Source organism: Dipodomys merriami, unplaced genomic scaffold, assembly GCF_024711535.1.
Source record: "Dipodomys merriami isolate MVZ:Mamm:240054 unplaced genomic scaffold, mDipMer1.0.p SCAF_2, whole genome shotgun sequence".
In the NCBI taxonomy this organism is placed as follows: Eukaryota; Metazoa; Chordata; class Mammalia; order Rodentia; family Heteromyidae; genus Dipodomys; species Dipodomys merriami.
In genome coordinates this window covers 60881259-60903689 of record NW_027203381.1, presented here as the reverse complement: position 1 = coordinate 60903689, position 22431 = coordinate 60881259, and the positions used below count along the sequence as shown (strand labels likewise).

Here is a 22431-nt window from a genome sequence, read left to right as displayed (position 1 = left end):
CTCTCAGCTTTTTGCTGAAGATAAAAGTCTGACCGACTCTTTTGCTCAGGCTGGCTTTGAACCTTGATCCTCAGATCTCAGCCTCCTGAGTAGCTAGGATGACAGGCATGAACCATTGGTGCCTAGCAAATGTCATGTTTGGGACAATCAAGCCTGGAAAACATGGTGTGTATACTTGTAAATGATGATCAACTGGGAGTGGGGAAAAGAAATAGGAGGGAAGATATAGACTCTAGCACATCATTCACCATTGAGCTACAATAGACACCAATAGCCTGAAGGACATTAGTAAGAGGACAGCATTAACATACTTGGGAAGCGATGGTTTTATATAATTTATTGGTTTCTAATGTAATTGTAAATTTATGAAACTTAATCTTCTAAGAATGCCAGTGTTTAACAACAGAGTAGCAACCTTTCTGAAAAGTTGACAACTGGCTCTTATAAACTAGAAGAAATCTTCCCACCCCCACCCACCAAGTTCCAACACAGAACTGGCGGGAGATTGAAGTAACTCATGAGGAACAGAGTGGTGACCAGAACCTAGGGTCCTTTGGTCTCTATTCCAGTGGATTTATGGGCCAAGATTTGAAGGTAGAGTGAGACGTGGTGAAGGAACACACATGTTTATTTAGTGTGGGAAGCTACCACACCACTCTGCCTTAGGTGTTGGTGTCGGGTGCTCAGTACTGGCTCATCACTGCCTTCCCACCCATCCTAAGTGTGACATACCTTGAACCAGGCAGCTCTGGCTGGCTGCAAAGGAACACAGAGGAACCTTTTGTTATTGTTGTTGTTTTACCATCCTCAAGCAATTTTCCTGAACTGAACCATTTGGGGCCCAGCCTCAAACAGCTGAAGAGATTTGCATGTGAATGAACAGTCTCAAAGTCCCAGAAGGGGTGGGACTTGGGAGTCTGAGCCTTTCACAGGCCCAAGAGGTTAACTCCTCCAGGGCCTTCCTCCCCTGCTAGAATTCCCAGACTTTCTCTGCCTGCTGGGCAGACCCCAGGCCTCTCTGAGATGGTGGGCACTCCTGGTTTCCCACCTGCGGGATGCCATTTCCCAGGCTCTGGCCGAGACCTCTTCCCTGCCAGCTCTTTCTTCCCTCCCTGCTTACACTGCCCTTTTCTGTTTGATGCCCTTCCTGAGAATGGGCCATCCCGCTTGGCACCAGTGGATTTTTGTGCTCTCAGTGGCTGGGAGCACTTTCTCAGGCCCCCTTATTCTTTCTGGTATCTGGCCTTTGCATGTACATAATACTGTCTTATGGGTTCACACGGATTGGTTAGCTGGGTTTTTTTTCCCCCTGTGATTAAGAAACAACAAATAAGCATAGTGGGTCCTAGTCTTGGCTGTGCCACTAACTGGCCATGATTTTGAGTGAGTTTCCATTCCTCCATCTAAAAAAGAAAAGAGTATACATTTGTGAGCTTTGAATGCCTTTCCCAGCTCTGAACACCTATATAATAGTTGTCTGATAATAATTACTGAACCAGCCCATCAATCCTATCTCAGATCTGCTACTCCTGGGTTGTGCATCTTTGAGGAATTCACATACTAACTCTGTGGGCTCAGAATTTTAATGTCCGCATAGTTTCATGACGTGACTGCTGATAGGAGCAAATACAATAAATGATAACGCTCCATCCACTGGAAAGAGAGAGAAGTCATTATTGTTCTTATCATCACCACCATCATCATCATTTAGTTTTCATGGCCAAGATTGGAGCATCAGCCTCCAGCACTTCTTGTCTAAGGTCAACTATGCTCCTAGATCTGCTGACTGTGGTGTTTTTATATGTATGACTTTCAAGAACCTCTGTCTTGTGTGTGTGTGTGTGTGTGCGTGCACGCGCGCATGCACGCGCATATGCACGTGTGCACCAATATTGGGCACTGTCCCTTACCTGTTTTGCTTAAGTCTACACTCTACCACTAGAGCCACAGCTCCATTTCTGGCTTTTGGATAGTTAAAGATAAGAGTCTCTTGTACTTTCTTACTAGGCTGGCTGTGAATCAAAGTTCCCAAATCTCAGCTTTCTGAGTAACTAGAATTACAGGCATGAGCCTCCAATGAGGTGTCTCTTTATTCTTATCTTGTGTCTGACACCTTCTACCATGCTTTAATTGAAATTTGGGGCCATTTGTAAAGATTGTATGATTGTATAGTTGAGCCATCAGCCACTGGCCCAGCCCTTGGAGGTAGACTATCAGTGACAGTAAAGCAAGAGAACAAAGGTCCTACTTGAGGGTAGGAGCGCTGGGCACAGAGCTATCACTGGATTAATAGGACACGCACACACACACATCGCACACACAACATACACCACACCACACCACACCACACACACACACACACACACACACACACACACACACACACACACACACAACACACCTAGAAATATTCTTGGAAGCCTAGCAAAGTAAAAAGAGTGGTTCTTCAACTTGAAACTATCTTCTTGTGGATCAAGGTCTTTAGATTCCTGACTTTAAATCCCTGATTTTCTCTTGCTTAATAAACCTAATGGGCCTTTCTGTGGTACTCTCACTATGATGAGTGGGCAGTTTTGTGAAGTACACAGAGCCAAACAGTTCTAAAAAGGTACCTGCCAAATCAGGAGGCTGGGCTGCAGAGGCTATAAGTTGTTTGCTAGTGCTGATAGCTTCAGTGAAGTTAATAATGAAGGAACAAAGTCTCGAAAATGCACACAGGAACTGCCCAGACCCCAGCTGGAAGCCCAGGAGGGCATCATCTTTGTGGCTGGGTCCAGCAGTCCTGTTTTCTTCAGTGACTTGCTGAATGCTGGCTGTATGTTCCAGTGATTGCCTATACTAACTCACTTTCATAGGCACCAGTCCTGAGACACAAATAACATTATTCTCACCATACGAGAAACACTACAGACAGATGTATTATTCATTTCTTTGGGGCATGAACGAACACAAACTAGATGTCTTTAAAACCAGTAAGAATTTATTGTCCAATTCTAAAGGCTACAACTCTAAAAAGGTGTAGCAGGACCATGATCCCTTTGAAGGCACTGAGGAGAATCCTTCTTTGCCTGTTCTAGTTCTGGTGGTTGAGGGGAATCCTTGGTACTCATTGTTTTAGGGCAGCCAAACCTCCAATCCCTTTCTCTGTCTTTGTTTCTTTTCTGTGATCTCTCTCTATTCCAATGTCCATCTTTTGATAAAAATATCAATTCTTGGATTAGGGGCCACCACCCAAACTCAGTATGATGTCATTTTAGCTGGATTACATCTCCAAAGACCAATTTCCATATAAGTTCACATTCAGAGACCCCAGGGATTAGGACATATTTGGGGAGAACACAGTTAACTCGACAATACAGAGAGTTTAACTTTCCCAATGTCCAGCAGTTGGTGAAGACCATGTACAGCCCACACACAAATGAGTTCCACATGGTACAGTCCCTGTTGAATCCCAAATTGCATATTAGGAAACAGAAAACTAAAGAAACAAAGCAATTCACAATTTCACTCACTCTCACTGTTTGGAGAAACAAGACAAAAAAGATAGAGGTGTTATTATTTCAAACTTCCTTATGATTCTCCCTCCCTCTCTTCTCCCTCTCTCTCTCCTCTTCCCCCTTTTACCCTCCTCCTTTCTCTGACCTCTAGGCTAAGAAACTCTTCTATCTTTAATCTTTGTACCTACCCACTCACTCCTTGGATTTTATATGACTCAATAGGAGACAGAGTAAAATATCTTTTGAATCAAGTTTATTTTTAAATATAAATGCAAAGGAATAAAAAAACCTACCTTTAATTCCAGTAATTATTGCTAACAGTTTATACTAATTCTTCCTGTTTTCTATTTTCAATGCACTCTTTCAACATAAGTTTAAGTATACAATTATACAATTAATTTGTATAAAATTATACAATTATAATATTGTATGAAATTTTATATAAATTGTATGTAATTATAAAATTGTACAAAATTATACAATTTTTTCTGCTGTTTTACTTACTAAGAATCTTTGTCAGGTGCCAGTATCTCAACCCTGTGATCCTAGCTCCTCAGGAGAATGAGCTCTGACAATCATGGTTCAGAGCCAGCCCAAGTAATAAAGCCCATTAGACTCCTATCTCCAATTAACCACCAAAAAGCAGGAAGTAGAGCTGTGGCTCAAGTGGTAGAGTGTTAGCCTTGAGCAAAAATTAAAAAACCTAAAGGACAATGCCTAGGTCCTGAGTCCAAGCCCCAACACACACACACACACACACACACACACACACACACACACACACACACCTCCTACTAAAAATATTTTCAGATTATTATATAATCTCCATTAATGTCTGCCAAGTATTTACTTTACTATTAATTTAACAATCTTATGAAATTACATATTTACATTATTTCTAATTTTCTATTAATATAGATAACTATTATAAATACCTTTGTTCATAAAAGTTTTTTCCTGTTTGTAATATTTTTCTGTAAATTATATTTCCAGGTACAAAATCAAGACACATCGTTTTTTTTATTTTCCCTCTTTTATTGTGTGCTAGTATTGGAGTTTGAACTCAAGGACTCTTGCTCTCATTTGGCCATTTCATTTAAGGCTGGTGCTCTACCACTTAAACCATACCTCTACTTCCAACATTCTGCTGGTTAATTGGAGATAAGAGTCTCACAGACTATTCTGCCTGGATTGGCTTTGAACTTCATATTCTGATCTCAGCCTCCTGAGAAGCTAGGATTACAGAAATGAGCCACGAGCACCTAGCAAAGATATGGCTTTTGGGCCAACTCTTTTTTGGGCCAACTCTTTTTTGTCTGCAGTTCTCTGAACCTAAGGGAAGTGATTTGTGATCCATCTACACAATATCTTCTTTTCTTCTTCATGAGATAAGAGTAAGATAAACACAAAGAACTCCCTCTAATGAGTGACTTGGAAGGCCTACAATTATTTCCTCCAGAGTAATTCTAAAATTGGTCCAAGTATATGTTGTCTACTCCAGAAACTAGGGATATTCCTTGGTGAGAACCTAGTTCTGTCCCTTGGGAATGGCTCCCAATCTACTGCTTTCTATGGCTCTGGACTCTTGCTTTGGTTCTGCCTATGGCTTCTTAGCTTCATCTTGTAAGACATTCTCTTCCATGAAGTGGCTCATGTTTGTAAGTGAATGATCCTTTCATCCCTCTTGCTACACATAGGCCCATAGGCCTCCTCTCGTTCTGAACTGTTTCAGTTTTTCCTAGTTCACACATTTCTTTTAAAAACCCTATTCGATATGTAAGAATATGATTCTCTTCTTTAGAGCAAATTAAGACCATTCAGTTCTTTTCTAACCAGGGACTGTTTCTAGAGGGTATGTCCGGGCTCTGAAAATTCTTAAATGCTTTTTGGTCCCACTGACAGGGAGTACTAGGCACTGTCTTGAATCTTCTGGATTTTAACAAATGTTACAGCCACACTTTTGATTTGAAATTTTCCCTGAAGCTGAGTAGCTAAGATTATAGGTGTGAGCCACTGATGCCCAGCCATTTTTTTTCCTTTTAAAGTCATTTGAGAAGACCACTTTTCAACCAAACCTCTACATGTCCTTTAAGTTGTTACACACAGCTAGCAGAATATGCTATCCCCCTTGGCCTTCTGTCTAGAGGTCTCCTTATCCCTATCTACAAGTCCATTGTGGACATTTGTTTAATTTCCAAGTTGCCATAGGCCAGTTGGTGAATTGTCTCACTATTACAGAATTCCACTGGCTTCCTCTCAAGAATTTCTTCACTGATATACTACCACCCACTTGTTGGCCCACCCAACACCAAGGCCTCAGGTTCTTGTCTTTGATTACGGCAGCATCTACTCTGGTACCAATAACTCTATCAATTCAATCAGGAAAATCATTCTCTAAAGTGTTATTAGATAATAGATATTTATAAGATTAGGATTCATGAAATTATAGAAAGAGCTGACGAAGCTCAAGTTAGAGGTGGGAAGTTAATGAAGCACGGAAAAGATCATCTACCAGTTCTCCTTGAGCCCGAGCATGGGTGGGAACGTTGACATTTTCAAGAGAGTATGTTAAGTTTTGAAGGGGCTTGAGAGGGTCTACAAAATACTTGGAAAGAGGTCCCTGGAAGCTGTTGATTGAGAGAACCTTTACCACCTCTGCACAGTAGTTGGAGGAAAAAACTGGATACAGAGTAGAAGAATAAGAACACAAGTTATTGCCTATATCTGCCTAAAACAACGTTCAGACAGTAATGACTATTCCCTTCTACACTTCCACAAATTCCTCTTAGAACTGTATGTGGAAAATAAATTCTGGTGAATATACTTCCCAAATTAACAAAATCATAGATAAAATAATGCATCGCTCTTCCTGAATGTCTGCTTAAGTCAAATCTAAAAACATTTTTCACAGGCCCAAAGTACATTGCAAAAGGGCTCCAGGGTATAGCTTGTGAGCATACACAAGCCAAGCTGTGATATATCTCAACTACAGAAGAGCCTTTGTTTGTCCAATGTCTTAAAAGAGTTCTGGCCAGGGAGTCTGGAGCACTTGGAGAAGCTTTGGCCAGGGATTCTGGATGCTGCAAATTGTAGACCTAGATCCACCACTTATTACATTCTTATATTACTAGATTATTCATCACTTGGTTCATTTAAATTATCTGGGCTTTGCCTTCTTCATCTATTAAATGAGAACAATCACTCTTGGACTACTTTCTCCTTACATTTGTTGGAGAAACTGATTGGTAGCCTGGCAGCAGCCACAAATCTGTGCATTGAAACTCCTGCTTACAACCTTACAGTCGGTTTATTTAATGTATAGCAATAACGGTGTTTTAGAATACACTAGTATGTTTCTGGGTGCTGGTGGGTCATGCTTGTAATAGTAGTTTCTCAGGATGCTGAAATATGAAGATCAAGGTTCAAAGCCAGTCTAAGCAGAAAAATCTGAGTCCCTTATTTCCAATGAATTCCCCAAAAGCTGTAAGTAGAGCTGTGGCTCGACAGGTAGAGTGCTAACCTTGAGCAAAATGCTAAGGGACAATGCCCAGACCCTGAGTTAAAGCCTTAGTACCAGCATACAACACACACACACACACACACACACACACACACACACCCCACACACACACACACACACACCCCACACACACACGAAGGGAAGGGAAGAGAAGGGAAGGGAAGGGAATGGAAGGGAAGAAAAAGGAAAGGAAGAAAAAGGAAGGGATTAGTATGTTAGGCTTGGAAGGGACTCAAGGCTCAGCAAGTTCAAATTCCTGTTTTGCTATTAATCAATGCAGTTTTGCAACTGCGTTAGTCAATCTACGCACAAATGGAGAGCAGCCTGGGCTAACTTTCCACGGAAATGTAGCCAACTTCTTGCTGCCCAGCCTTAGATTTCTCTAGGATATTTGTGTTTGAAAAAACAAAACAAAACAAACAGACTCTGGACTCTCTTCCTGAGGTCCACTTCCCAAATCACTTATCCTCACAAAACTTTTTCCTATACCAGCTAGTTGAACGTTGGGTGATGTGGAACTTGGTTGAACAGCCCATGTCTTCACCATCCCCTCTGCCTAGATGCTCTTTCTACCCTCCACCTTTCCCTTCTACCTACCTAAATCCTATTCAAATGCCATTCCTCAGCTCAAAGACATTCCTGAATGCTGGAAATCAAGCTCAAGGCACAAGCTGGGTGAGTGCCTAACCATTGAACTAAATTCCCAACCCCTAAATGTTTTCTGATCCCTCTTAACTGCATGAAATGCTTTCTTCCTTGTAGCCCCCAATGTTGACTATCTTTCATTGCATTTACCATATTCTGTCAACACCCCAACATACACATTGGAGAACTTACCTTGTTCTCCTAGTGAACATCACATTCCCAGAGGCAAAGGACTTGTGTATTAAGTTCATGCCACCAAATAAGTTATATTTGGAATCCTCTGTATTGTGGTAGAGACAGAACTTGATGCATAAAGATTTGTGGAATTGAGTTAAAGCATATTGATTACATGTGACCACTTGTTAGTACCTTAAATAGCAATAGTCTGCATAGAAATGTCCACAATTAGAAATAGAGGATCAAGAGTAAGTATATGAAGGGTCATATATGATATGATGTCCCCAGAGATGGAACTTTCCAGACAGCAGCCAGAACTCAATCCTTCTATTCCAGGAGACAAATGATCTCTGTAGAACTTTATAACCCAACTTAGGGGATGCAAAGTATCCACCAGGGCTGGTGACCCTTCTGTTTAGGTTATGACTGGAGCTGTCACTGAGCCACATCCTCTCTGGGAGAAAATCCAGGCACTCAAGATAAGGTTTCAACAAGCTCTTGAGGCAGGAAACTTGTTTGGCCAAGTGTCTGTGTCTTTTGTCATGTACTTACTTTCTGGGCCTATAGTTCCCTTCTCCAGTCTCAGAAGAGTTCCCAAAGCTGATATCCGAAAGTTATCACTCTACCCTTGTGCAAGTCACTTCCCCTTTCTGAAGCTGTTTCCTCTAGAATAAGGGAGATTGAAATAACTCTCAAAGGTCCTTCCCAGCCCTGATATTCAAAGATTCTATTCTAGGCTACATGCTGAGTTCCCAGGGCTCCAAGCGACTCTCCTCTTCTCCAGTTCTAAAAGTGTCTATGACTCAGTTTTGCCATGCCTCTCACCTGGGCATGCTTTCCTGATCTCTGGAACAGTGTGTCTCTGCAGATAATGACTATATATCTGTTATCATGAGAAGGTCCATAAGCCTACAAGTTGTAAGGAGGGAAGAAATTACCACATAACCACAAGAGGTCTCTCTCCAGTAAAAGTGATCTCTAGTTATTTTCACTTTAAAGTCTCTCTGTTTCAGGTGCTACAAAACTCATTGCCCAGGAGAGAGGTTATAGGATGGAAGTTGCTGTGGATGGAACTGTTAATGCTCCGGGCATGAAAATTCCATCTGTCACTGTTTTTTTTTAAAAAATCATATAGCTATGGGTCACAAGCTGAAGTTCATCAAGCTCATCAACAGGCCAGCCAAAATCCATGTGTTGAAACTTCAGTTCACCATGTTATAGATTCGTTTATTTAGCATATGACAATCGTGGCTCATTAGACCACTAGTATGTTAGGCTTGGAAGGAAATCTGGAGCTCAGCAAGTTCAAACACCTGTTTTACAGATGGAGTAGGGATAGCTGAGAGGGGATTGGTAATATAGCAGTTTGTGGTAGAATAAAGAATAGGACCCTGGACCTCTACCTACCAGCTCTGTACACTTTACACCAAAGCAGAGGTCAACAGGATAGAGCTCTCAGTTCATATGATTATGAACATAGGAATCTCGAGTTCTCACTCTAAATCTATTTAGCTAGCCTCTTTCCTTCTCTCTCTCTCTGTCTCTCTGTCTCTCTCTGTCTCTGTCTCTCTCTGTCTCTCTCTCACACACACTGGCTTGCTTCAGTGCTGAGAATTAGACTCAAGGCCTCTACCACTTGCTTTTGTGCTTTTGCTTTTAGGGTGTGTGTGTGTGTGTGTGTGTGTGTGTGTGTGTGTGTGTGTGTGTGTGTGTGTGTGTGTGTGTGTGTGTGTGTGTGTGTGTGTGTGTGTGTGTGTGTGTGTGTGTGTGTGTGTTGTTTTTCAGACAGGGTCTTGTGCTTTTGCCTGGGCTGTCCTAAGACTGCTATTATCCTACTTTTTCCTCCAAACTAGCTGGGACCATTGGCATATGCTACCATGCTTACCTTGTTTTTGAGATAAGATCTCAAGAACTTTTGCCTGGGCTGGCCTTCAACCACAGGCCTCACAATCTCTGCCTCCTGAGTTGCTGGGACTATAGGTATGTGAAACCACACTCTTGGTTTGGTTTCCTTTTCATTAAGTTTCCAGGTTAAGTAGTTTTAAACTCATGACACACTAAAAATAAACAGAAAAGAGAAGTTATGAGACTGATGAAAGACAGAAGAAAACAGAACAGTCTATCAAGGAGACTTAAGAACTGCAAAGGCATATTAGCCTGACAACACTACATGCGGAACTAAATATTCCCCCAGGGTCTCCTTTGAATATAGTACTTCAAAAGTTGAAATTCATAATGATGCCCTGGATCACAAAGAAAAGGTTGAGTGAGCTTCATTTAAGAAAACAGGGATTTGCATTAAGCACTTCTTCAACAGAAGCATTATACCTAAAAGGAAAAAAAAATGTTTTAAAGATTACCGTTAGATAAACGTTCAGCGATCTGGGAAACTCAGCCAACCAAAATAACATTGCAGCTGAGATGCTGGAGAAAGTGGCATGTTAGAAAGGCACATTGTACAGTAGGGAACTGATGTGAGCTCCCTGGGATCTGCAGAGAAGAACAAATAGCAAAGCCCTGACCTCATCTTCTGTTTACACTTCAATTCCCAGCGTTAGTGATTAATTGTCCTTGTGTGTTGTTGCCAGGGCGAATTGTTTTTCTTTAAAAACGCCTTCTTATTTTAAATAAATAAACCATTAGTTTCAAAACAGAAGTGTCAAATGTCAAGATATTCTGACATACTAAGCTAATGAACTGAACAATGAATTTTAGAGGCTACAAGGGATCCAGCCTTTGAGAATTTTCCTTTAATCACTTTGAAGGGCAGTAGAAACCATTCTTGGTAAGATTTTTCTCATGTGTCTAGGGTAAAACAGCACTCCAGAGATGACAAACCGAAACACAAGCTGGAAAGAATTGAATGAGGAGTAAGAAGATAGATTGAGTGGTGGGCAGATCATATTTGTAGTCGAAGGTTCTCCAACCCACTTCCCAAGCCAGACAGAACTCCAGCTGAGGTGACCAAGTCTCCTCTCTGCTTCGCACTCACAATTCACACAGGACTTGTGGCTCTTTCAAAATGGAGAATTATTTTAGCAAGTGGAAATTTTGTTTTGCATATAATTTTCAGATGTTCCCAATATTTTCTGTGTTGTTGTTTTTTTTTTTTTTTTCTTTCTGACAGTCCTGGGGCTTGAAGTCAAGGCCAGGAAACTGTCCTTGAGCTTTTTTGCTCCAGGTTAGCACTCTACCACTTGAGCCACAGCTTCACTTCTGGCTTTTTTGATGCCTAATTGGAGATAAGAATCTTATTCACTATCCCACAATACTGTGAAATTTGTGAAATTAAAAAAAAAATAGTCAAAAATTAAAAAAAAGAATCTATGGACTTTCCTGCCCAGACTGGCTTCAAACTGAAACCCTCAGATCTCAGCCTCCTAGTTGCTAGGATTATAGGCATGAGCCACCAGCACCCAGCTAATTTCTTTATTTTCTTATTCTTATTTTGCCAGTCCTGGGGCTTGATCCATGGGCCTGGGCTCTGTCCCTGAGCTGCTTTTGCTCAAGGCTATTGCTTCTACCACTTGAACCATGGCACCATTTCTGGCTTTTTCTGAGTAGTTAAGTGAAGATATGAGTCTCTATGAGTTTCCTGCCCCAGGCTGGCCCCGAACCCCAATCCTCATATCTCAGCCTCCTGAGTAGCTAGGATTACAGGTGTGAGCCACCGTCTAATTTCTTTATTTTTAAGACTACCTATTAGAGCCACGATTATATGACTTCCTGTTCAAAAGTGTTCAATATTTTCCACTTGCAGAATTAATGACATTATCTACTTTCCACATAGCTTCCAAGCATATCTCCTCCTGCAATCTTCTCAGACTTTCTGGCTTCTCCTAGTTCTGAGCTGGGCCTTGTACTTTTAGTTCTCATTAACAAATATTTATAAGTAACTATTCCATGCTGGGTCCTATTCTATGTCTATGAAGAACAATCCTACTTTCCTGGACCTTCGGTGCTGGTGGAGAGCTTCACCTCAAGTGATTCTATTGAAGTACTTGTTGGCTGTATAATAGCTCTGTCTGTGTCTGCTTCTCAAGCTGAACCCTACCTTCCCGCCCACAGTACTGTATTAACATCTCCCACTGCCCCATCACATACTGTATTCAGTGGCAAGCACAACACTGGATGCTCTTTGAGTAACCTATATTGTTTCTGCACTCTCTTTTCTTTAGAAATGCGGTAAGTGGCTGTTACATACAGAATTCACCTGCAAGATTATTTTGCTCTTTTGTGATTAAACTTTGTTTTTGATGATTAAGTCACTTGGTTGGCAACAGGAATGACAGGTATCAAGCGACTTCTGATGGAACTATACAAAATGAAACAAATCAGAGGGTCCCATTGGCGTACTTACAATGTGTCTTCCTCAATTAGGAGTCCCTAATCCCCTTTCTTTGAATTTCTCTAGCCTACTTAGTCTAATTTATGGGCATGCCCTTCCTTTCGCTTCCTGGAGATTACAAGAGAAGCTATGAAAGGAAACCACTCATCTTCCCTTTCACTTTGACCTCAAAGGTAGAAGCTGAAGACCAGGTGCTGGCAACCTTCTGTGGCCGGGAGACTACAGATACAGAGCAGACCCCTGGCCAGGAAGTGGTTCTCTCCCCTGGCTTCTTCATGTCTGTCACTTTCCGATCAGATTTCTCCAATGAGGAGCGATTCACTGGCTTTGATGCCCACTACATGGCTGTGGGTAAGTTGGGAAACTGGGTGGCTCTTCCCCAGGCCTCTTACTCTCTAAAGATGAAACTGCCTTATGTTTCTCTCCTTTACAGAGAACACCTGCATTCTCGCCACATTAAACTCTACTTTGTTGCCTTGCTACATTTGCTCCATTGTCTATCTACCCATATATCTCTTATCTACCCATCAATCCATCTTTTTTGAGACATTTCAATGCAATGGCAAATGTTAGAATCCTTCTTAAATACTTCAGAATGTACGTAAAATATTTAGAGTTCAATATCGACTCATGGTTCTTTTTCTTTAAGTGTGAAGTTTACGTACAATAAATTGTAAGTATACATTTGTTGAATTTCGAAAAGTTGGTGTCTGCATGTAAGCCAAAATCCTAACAAGATTGGAACTTTACCACTAGCCCATAAAAATACCCTCATACTCCTTTCTAATCAATTTCTGCTCCCAATTTCATAGAAAAAAATCATTCTGATTTTCTTTTTGTTTTGTTTTTCGGTCGTGGGGCTTGAACTCTGGGCTTGGGCTCTGTCCTTGCACTCTTCAGTTCAAGGCAAGCGCTCTACCGCTTGAGCCACAGCACCACTTCCTTTTCTAGTGGTTTATTGGAGATAAGAGTCTCACGGACTTTCCTGCCCAGGCTGGCTTTGAACCATGATCCTCAGATCTCCGCCTCCTGAGTAGCTAGGATTATAGGCGTGAGCCACCAGCACCTGGCTCATTCTGATTTTCTTATGCCGTAGGTTTAGCTTTACCTTTTCTAAATCTTTACATGAATGAGCACGGTGGAAATATATTTGGGAAGTGAAGATTCTTTTATTTAGCATGATGTTTCTGAGATGCATTTATGCTGATTTATACATCAGGAATTTACTACTTTTTTCATGGGGCAATGTTCCATTGTATGAATATACAGTAATTTCTTTTTATCCATTGCTCATTGAGGGAAATCTGGGCTCTCTCAATTTCTTATTCTCATTCATACTTTCAATGAACATTCTGCCACAAGTCTTTCTATGAACATATACTTCCATTTCTATTGGGAAAATATCTAGGAATCATATTTTTGGGTAAGAGAGTAGATATGACATATAAGAAATGTTAATTGTATAAGGAATTTTCAAACTTTTCTGAAGCAGTTACATCATTTTACATCTTCCCACCAGTGTGTGAGAGTTTTGCGTGCTCCATATCCTCACCAATGCTAGATATTGTCAATTAAAAAAATATTAACCTCTCTGGGGGGTATGTATGATACTACCGCAATATGGCTTAAATTGTATTCCCCTGATGAGCAGGAATGGTGAGCATCTTTTCAAGTGTTTCTTGACTATTCATATGCCTCTTTAAGAGAAATGTATATTCATATGCCTAGGATAGGGCCTGAGCCATATTAGATGCGTGGGAAGGAAGAAAGGCAACATGGAGTGGAAGTTAGAGCACACACTCTGGAGCCATCCCACCTAGGACCTCTAGGTCTTCGTTTTACCCTCTCCAATTAGAGGATGGTAATAACCTTGCTTTCTAAGAATATTGCCTGGCTCAGTAATTATTGCGACTGTCAAAGGATAGTGTTTCTACCAGAACCTTGTTTTCTATAACCTTGGGTAAGTTACCTAACTTCTCTGAGTCCTAGTTTCTCCCCTCATAAAATGGAAATAAAGGCTGTCTCTAGGCTTTATATAAATGAAAGAATGTATGAGCCTTGCAGCCCAGTGGGTGGCTCCAACTAAGTGGGCTATGCATGCACGCATGCATTACTTGACTAAGAGGCTCTACCTGCCCTGCAGATGTGGACGAATGCAAGGAGAGGGAGGATGAGGAGTTGTCCTGTGACCACTACTGCCACAACTACATTGGCGGCTACTACTGTTCCTGTCGCTTCGGCTACATCCTCCACACAGACAACAGGACCTGCCGAGGTAGGGCCCCAGGATAATTCTGTCACGCACTATGATGTACCACCTCTAGCTATAAGATTAGAAGAAGGCTTGGAGGAAACACAGATATAGTGTAGAAATGAAGTCAAAGATCTATTGCAGATAGTGTATGGATAAAGATGTTAAAATGCTTGCCTTATCTAGAAGTATGGAATCCAGTTCTCAGAAGAACACAGGTGAAAAGCTCAGACTCTCAGGTCATCTTTTCCAACTGAAGGTTACTACCTTGACCAAATTAAGGGAAAGCTGGGTTTCCCAGTCCTTTCTGAGCCAGAAACTATGCCTCACCCAGAGGTTCCCTTCCCTTTAGTCCCTCTTTAACAGACAGAACCTCATTCTAAAGGACAAAGTCAGGAGAGAAAAAAAGGCAAAGATAGAGACAACAAGAAAGCTTCCTATCCCTTCTATCTTACCTTGTTTCCATTTTCCACCAACGTGTTTCCTTTTTGTAGTCTCAGGCTGGGTCAGGGATGGAGAAATGAAAGGACTTAGTTTCTTTCTAGGCATAGTGCCCCCTGTTGGTGGGTTAACAGCCACACAAACAAATGGTTAGATGACATCAATGCTAGTTACTACATGGATGTAAAGGAAATCTGATCACAGCACAATCAGACCTGAGCCGTCCTAGAGAAGTGGACAAGTGCTTGCCAGATATGATAATCCTTGACAGAGATGAACTAAGCAGGGGAAAGAAGACACTGCACACAGGAAGAACAGCTTCTGCAAATATTCATAGGTGTTATACAACTTGGGATATTTGGGGAACTGCTAATAGATGAGTGTGACCCAGGGTTAGAGAGCTTGCCTACAGTCTGACTGGAAACTGGGTGAAGGCTCATTTGAGGAGGGCAAGACTGGAGACAGGAGGTCTTTGTTTTCTTTCTTCAAAATCTTCTGCTTTTAATATAGGTATCCCTATATTACCCATCAATATAAAATAGTAGCTTAGTGTAATTGTGACTAAATCATACCTGACAGAAACAACTTAAGGAGGAAAGATTTGTTTTGCTCATGGTTTCAGTCCATCATGGCAAAGACAGCAGAGATGGTAGAGCCGAGCAGCTCACATCATGGCAGACATGAAGCAAAGCAGAGATTTAACAGGAAGTGGCCTTAGCAAGATACAGCCTCCGAGGACACGCCCCCCAAGTGACCTACTTCCTCCATCAGGACTCCACTTTCCACAGTTCTATCACCTCCCAACAGTCTATTCAAATTTTGATTTTATCCATGGATTAAACAATTGATTAGATCAGAACCTTTATTAACTAATCATTTCTGGAAACCCCTTCAGGACACACTCAGAGATGTGCTTTACTAATCTCCCAAGCATTTTTCAAACCAGTCAAGTTGATCATCAAGGTTAACCATCAAGAACATTATAAAACAGAACAGACACATTAGCAATTTTCCTAGGCTGTAGCTGAGGCTCCACTGAGTAAGAGTGACTGCATGACAAGTGTGAGGCCCTGAGTTCAAACTCCAGTGCTGAAGAAAAAAAAAGGAATTGGCTTGAAGAAGGTTATTTACATTCAGTATGTAGGTATTAGTATTGACTATCTCTTGTGTACTAAATGCAGTGAGAACAAAGAAATCTTAGGCAGGTTAAAGAGGAATCCTTGCTTGATCTTTGGCTTCATACCCATCCCTCAGGAGCTTTTTTAATATTTTCTTTTCAGATACCATAGACATATGTGTTTATGGACTATATATCTATCTGTGCATTGTGCAAGAATCAATTTTAGTCCTTTGGGGTAAGAGTAACCCCATGAGAATGCTTGGGGTAGAAAATGAAAACAGATGGGGATTCAAGAGACCTGATCTAAACCTCTTTCTGCAGTTCATTGCTGTGGGACTTTAAGTTAGTCACAGCCGCCTTTCTGGACTACAGTTTTCTCATTTGCAAATGAGCAAGAGGAACAAAAGGCTTAGGAAGTATGGACTTGCCAGCACTAGAATGGGTCAGCCCAAGGCCAAAAGTTCAACAGCAAATAAAGGCACAGTAGGGCTAAGTAATGACACTGGGTCTTTGGTGATGGTAAACACAGTGGAGAACACAGCAGAATTCCGTATATCATAGAACTTATTTAATGGGGACAGAAAAAATCAACAAATGAGTATGTGACTTAGTGTCAGGTGGTGGATAACATTATGAAGCACAGAAGGTCAACAACCTGAGAATGCATTACATTTGAATCAAGAAAAACTTTGAAGCAGAGCATTGGGCGCTCTTACCTATATTTCTAGCCACTCAGGAGACTAAGATCTCAGCTAGAAGCCAGCCAGAGCAGAAAAGTCTGTGAGATTCTTATCTCCAATTAACCAGCAAAAAGTGGCTCAAGTGGTTGAGCAACAGCCTTGAGTGAAAAAGCAGGAGGCCCTGAGTTCAAGTCCCAGTACTGGCAGGCACACACACATACACACATACACACACACACGAGAAAGAGAGAGAGAGAGAGAGAGAGAGAGAGAGAGAGAGAGAGAGAGAGAGAGAGAGAGAGAGACAGACAGACAGACAGAAAGAGAGAGAGAGAGACAGACAGAAAGAGAGAGAGAGAGAGAGAGAGAGAGAGAGAGAGAGAGAGAGAGAGAGAGAGAGAGAGAGAGACTTTGAAGCAGAAAACTAATAATGTCTGCATGGGACAAGGGCAAAGAAGCCCAAAAATGGCCAAAAAGAATATCCCTCATGATCATACCATCTCAAAACCCTTTCTTCTCAAAGTTCCTGCACAGTCTCCCAGTCCCAGAAAAAAGGAAAGAAGGGTAAACAGCTCTGGCCAGAGACATAGACTTAGTTGGAGTCTTGACAGAAAAATTACTTAGTTTGTGACTTTCCATAAATCACTTGTCTTCACGGAGCTTCCGTTTTTCACCTGTGAAATGGGGATGATTCCTTCCCTGCTTACCTGGTGGGGACACAGGAAGAGATGATGAGCAAGGGCTTGCTGTGGCTGTGATGGTGGCATATATTATCTCTGCTGTTTCCCCACAGTGGAGTGCAGCGATAACCTCTTTACCCAGATGACCGGCATGATCACCAGCCCTGACTATCCCAACCCTTACCCCAAGAGCTCTGAATGTCTTTACACCATCGGGCTAGAGGAAGGTTTCGTAATCAGCCTACAATTCGAGGACACTTTTGACATTGAGGACCATCCTGAGGTGCCCTGCCCCTATGACTACATCAAGGTGAGCTTGCAATGAACATTTGTCCTAGGGATGCTAGAAGATCCTGGCTGAGTTAGGAAGGCTGATATCCTGGCTTTTTCAACTTCTCATAGAACAGAGAACTAAACCAATAGCTTTCTAACAACTCATTATTTAAATTAACATCTTGATCAGATCTACTACAAGGATCTTCCCCACGTTAGTTCCCTGGCTACCTCCCTGCTTGTTGGGAAGGTGCATGGGGGCAGGGGTGGGGTATCAGACTCACCTTCGTGGATCTGCACCCCATGTAGCCAGGTGGGGCTCTGTTCTCTAACTTATACTTGGTTTATTTGCTGCTGTTACCTTCTTGAACCTCTTAATATGTTTTGACCAAGGAGCCCACATTTTCATGACAAACTGGACCTCACAAATTATGCAGCTGATTCTTCTCGGAGGAAGAAATTGTTCAAATAAAAAGGAGAAAGGATGATGCAACCAATCACCACTGAATTTCAAATTATTTCAACAGTATAGGTGTGATGCAAAGGCAATGTGAATTTCAGCCATGACTAGAACAGTGGAGGAAATAGTTCTTTGATGTATAAGAAGGAAAATCAGCAATCCTTAGTGACTGGCTGAAGCGCCTAAGTGGAATTGCCTATTGGGGTCTGATCTCAGGAGAAATGCTGAGCTGGTGAGGAAATGGGGTGCCATCAAGTGTACAAGCCACATAGACAGTGAGCTCTTCTAGAGAGAGGAAAAAAAAAGCAGAAGCTAGATCACAGTAAGTTCTGAGAACTATACAAAGGAAGAAGAACCATGAATGAGATCAGAAAGAGTTGCCCACAAAGGGAGCTAACATTAGTAGGAGAAAGAGGGAAATCAAAATCTCTAGAAAGAGATGTGACTCTTCTCTGTATCTATATTGCTTTTCTTAGATTAAAGCTGGTCCAAACATTTGGGGGCCCTTCTGTGGAGAGAAAGCCCCAGAACTCATCAATACCCAGAGCCATAAGGTTCAGATCATGTTCCACAGTGACAACTCTGGAGAGAACCAGGGCTGGAGGCTCTCGTACACCGCTTCAGGTAACATCTTCCCCTCTGGTCTCAGCTACTGCGGTGCTCAGTGCTCACCAGGAGGGTGGCTGAGGGAGGAGAAAGTGTGTGCCTAGGACTTTTCTGGAGACTACTGGGATTTGGGGCTGAGGAAAACTTAAAATTGAGGTACATGTTCCCTTGTGACTCAGTTTCCCAGGAGCAAGAGTGGTGGTGAGGTTGGCTCGAACTGGTTGGTCTCAAACTGCCTTGTTGGAGATGGAAAAATGAAATCTTGTTTTCTGAGCCCCACTCTTCACACAGCTATTCATTAGACCTCGATAGGGCCCTTTCTGCTTTCTCTAAGTCAGGGACTGAAATTTGGGTGTGTCCGAAGCTTTAAATGCTTCATTATGGTGTCTTGCATCCATGTGAGCTCCCAGATTGGCAAAGTCCACAGGTCCCGATTTTTTGATGCCCAAGGCAGCCAACTCTGGCCCAAAACCTGACAAAGCTACTTGGCTTAAGAAGTCTGTAATCACTCAAGGAAGAAAAATGTGGACATCACAAAGGAGTGACTAATCCACTTCCTAGCCCTTGAAGCCCTGGCTTCCAGTGCCCAGTCTGGGAAGAAGCATGGACAGGAAATTTACAAAAGAGTTTGCTCTGGAAAAAGTGTCAGGGCTTGAGGAGCTCATCAGAATTAACCTTTAGAAGAGTGGACTCAGAAGCATATGATTGCAGTTGCTTACTTTGAAACAGGATCTTAGGAAGAAAAAGGAAACTAGGGCCATCCTGGGTGGCCCAGTGAGTCAAATTCCCAAGGACATCAATTTTAGCTAAATGAGAAAACATTGTTCACTTCATCAGAGACATCTCTGTGTGGAAGGCCTCGACTTGAGAGGAATTGAGAGCCTTGTCCCTACAGGAGTGCAAACATGTTGGGAACACTGTAAAGCAAGGCTTGGACAGGGTTGAATTCATTAAAGCTCAGAGTTTTAATGAAATCATCTGGCCAACTACCTCAACTTACAAATGAGGACATGGAGAGCTGAGTTAGAACGTGACTGGTTTCTGGCTGCATAGTCTTTTTCCTGAAAGAGCCTACTAGAAGGTTCAGATCTCTGATAGTCAGTCCTGTTGTTTGATCCTCCTTCAGGTCTCGCTTCCTAGGGTCCTTTATGCACACACTTCATTTTCTCACATGCTGCTGTTTCATTTGCTTCCCACTAGGAAATGAATGCCCAGAACTACATCCTCCTGTCCACGGGAACATTGAACCTTTGCAAGCCACATATTCCTTCAAAGACCAAGTGATCGTCACCTGTGACACAGGCTACAAAGTGCTAAAGGTAGAGGCTCCTGCCTACAAGGAGGAGGGAGTGGTCAAGAGAAAATTTCTAGAGCCTTCCAGAACAGATGGGCAGCTGCAACTTGCCACAGTGCCAGAACAGTCTCTCACCTGCCCCAAAGCCTCCCTCCCAAAAGCTCCAGAAATTCTAAACCATGTATCTCAGACTCTCTCATGCCTTACTTTCATCAGAGCATGGATCCTAATAAAAATCTAGGTCCAAACGGCTCTATAATCAGGACTAATAATCTTAACCAAAGGTGGTAGACGAGTACTCCTTTGTCTCCCATCTCCTGAAACAATGGTTTTCAATTTAAGGCTGAAATCAGTGTTATATTTCTTTAAATGTTCTCCAGGTAAGCCAAATGTTCAGTAAAGCTAGAGGGCTGTTGCTGTCAACGAATTGTTCTTAAGGAAGGGTCTCTGGACCCGCAGTATCAGCATCATCTGGAAATTTGTTTGCTATTTTAATTCTTGGGTAGATCCAGCCCAAGAATCAGAAATTCTGGGAGGAGGGCCCAACAGTCTGGCATGACAAGCCCTCCAGATGAGGCTGACCGCCTGCCCAATGTTGAGAGCCACTTCTCTGAAAAAGAAGTCAAGGCTAAGTTTCTCCCTTCAGAGACTATGATTTAAGCCCCTCTTGTACACAGCCCTAGCCAGCCTCTAGAGTACAAACCAGGGACTATGAATTCAGCATCTGTCTTTCCCCTAGCTGCACACTTGCCCTCAGAATTCATGTGGGTGGAAAATGCCAGTCCAAACGAGCCAGGTTTGGAGTTCAAATTAGTTTTGCAGGTCAACCACCACTGACCCCACTCTCTTCTTCTTTTTCTCATTCCTTTCTGGTTTCTGCTCAGGATTATATGGTGCTAGACATATTACAGATGGAGTGTCTGAAGGATGGGACCTGGAGTCATGCAATGCCCACCTGTGAAAGTAAGAAAGCCAAATAGATTAATTATAACTTTAATTAATTGTCACTTTAACTCATTAAAGTTATCCCATGTGGGATAGGAGCAGAGACTATGTAAGTGGGAAAACTCAGCCAGAGGTGATATGCATGCATAGGACAGGAAGTCAATAGACATAGGAGAGCTGGACATAAAAAGAGTTGAATTCTCTTTTAACAAACAGACTATCAGATCCAGAGAGAAACATTTTGTGGGCCTCAGTTTACTTTCTAAATACTAATTTTTTTAAGTCAAATTGTCAAGCTTTGTAAAGAAATAGCATGTCTCCAGATTTGAAAGGAGCTTTGGCATTTGCTAATGCAGGAATGTAGCTTGGCACTGGTGTCCAGGGCTGGATGACATCTTACATACAGCCATTATCCACACCCACTGTGTCTTCCAGGTTAGTTCACAATTCCAGAAAGGCTGCTGTATCAGCACAGCAAGCACAAATGAAAGAAGGGACCAGCTCATCACAAGCTCTTGGGATCCAGAGATCTTATTTTGTGTGCTCTTAATCCACTCAGTACCTGGGGACGTGATCCTTGGCCTCAGCTATCAACTGAAGAGCCTACATTCATTTTAGTATTCTACAATTTATGCCAGTGATTCTAAAATAATATAATTCATAAGAATCATCTGTTATGCCTAGAAAATTACAGATTTCTAGCAACTAACCTTCTTCCCCCTCATACTCAGATAATTCCAAAGTGGGTTTGCAAAGATCATAATTGTACATACTTACATATAACAACAGTGATGAGAAGAGGTATATATAGTCACAGAGTCAGGCAAGGAAAGACAGTAGAGGGAAGGAAGGAAGGAAGGAAGGAAGGAAGGAAGGAAGGAAGGAAGGAAGGAAGGAAGGAAGGAAAGAAAGAAGGAAGGGGAGGGAAGCAAAAGGAAATGATGGGAAGGGAAGGGAAGGAAGGGGAGGGGAGGAGAGGGGAGGGGAGGAGAGGGGAGGGGAGGAGAGGGGAGGGGAGGAGAGGGGAGGGGAGGAGAGGGGAGGGGGAAAGGGAGGGAAGGGAAGGGGAGGGGAAGGGAGGGGAAGGGAGGGGAAAGATTTGCTGTAAAATGGAGGTTTGAGAATTCAAGAATGAGGACTGGTCCCACCAATCTCATTGCATACTTTTCACGTGAACTTTGAAGCTCGCTCTCCCTCCCTTTCTACTGAATGGCTCCCATCTTGCAGGCAGACAGGAGGGGGCTCTGAGGCAAACACCAGGACACATTTGGCAGCATAACGTGCTTGTTTACATTTTTTAATACGATGATATAAACCTTATATGAAGAAGAGTATTGTATAGGTTTAGCAGAAAATCTCAGTACCTACTGATGCCTATGAAGAACACCACAGAGAATTCGGATTCCAGACAGGAGGAGCTCAACTGTTCCTCTAGTAGGTCGCCTAGTGGGTAGTATGGTAACTGGATCCTAAGCCAGACCCTTTGCCAGATGG

The 22431-nt window shown here is 42.2% G+C and overlaps 1 protein-coding gene across 2 annotated transcripts in view; it reads left to right on the top strand.

The window, feature by feature from the left end:
* Masp1 (MBL associated serine protease 1) overlaps window positions 1–22431 on the top strand; it is a 66088-nt gene that overhangs the window by 18313 nt on the left and 25344 nt on the right. For both annotated transcript variants that reach the window (XM_070029804.1, XM_070029803.1), the window contains 6 exons: window positions 12361–12538; window positions 14331–14462; window positions 17473–17669; window positions 18569–18716; window positions 19899–20017; window positions 20877–20955. In XM_070029804.1, coding sequence (XP_069885905.1) covers window positions 12361–12538; window positions 14331–14462; window positions 17473–17669; window positions 18569–18716; window positions 19899–20017; window positions 20877–20955 — 853 coding nt within the window. The remainder of the gene's footprint in view (window positions 1–12360; window positions 12539–14330; window positions 14463–17472; window positions 17670–18568; window positions 18717–19898; window positions 20018–20876; window positions 20956–22431) is intronic.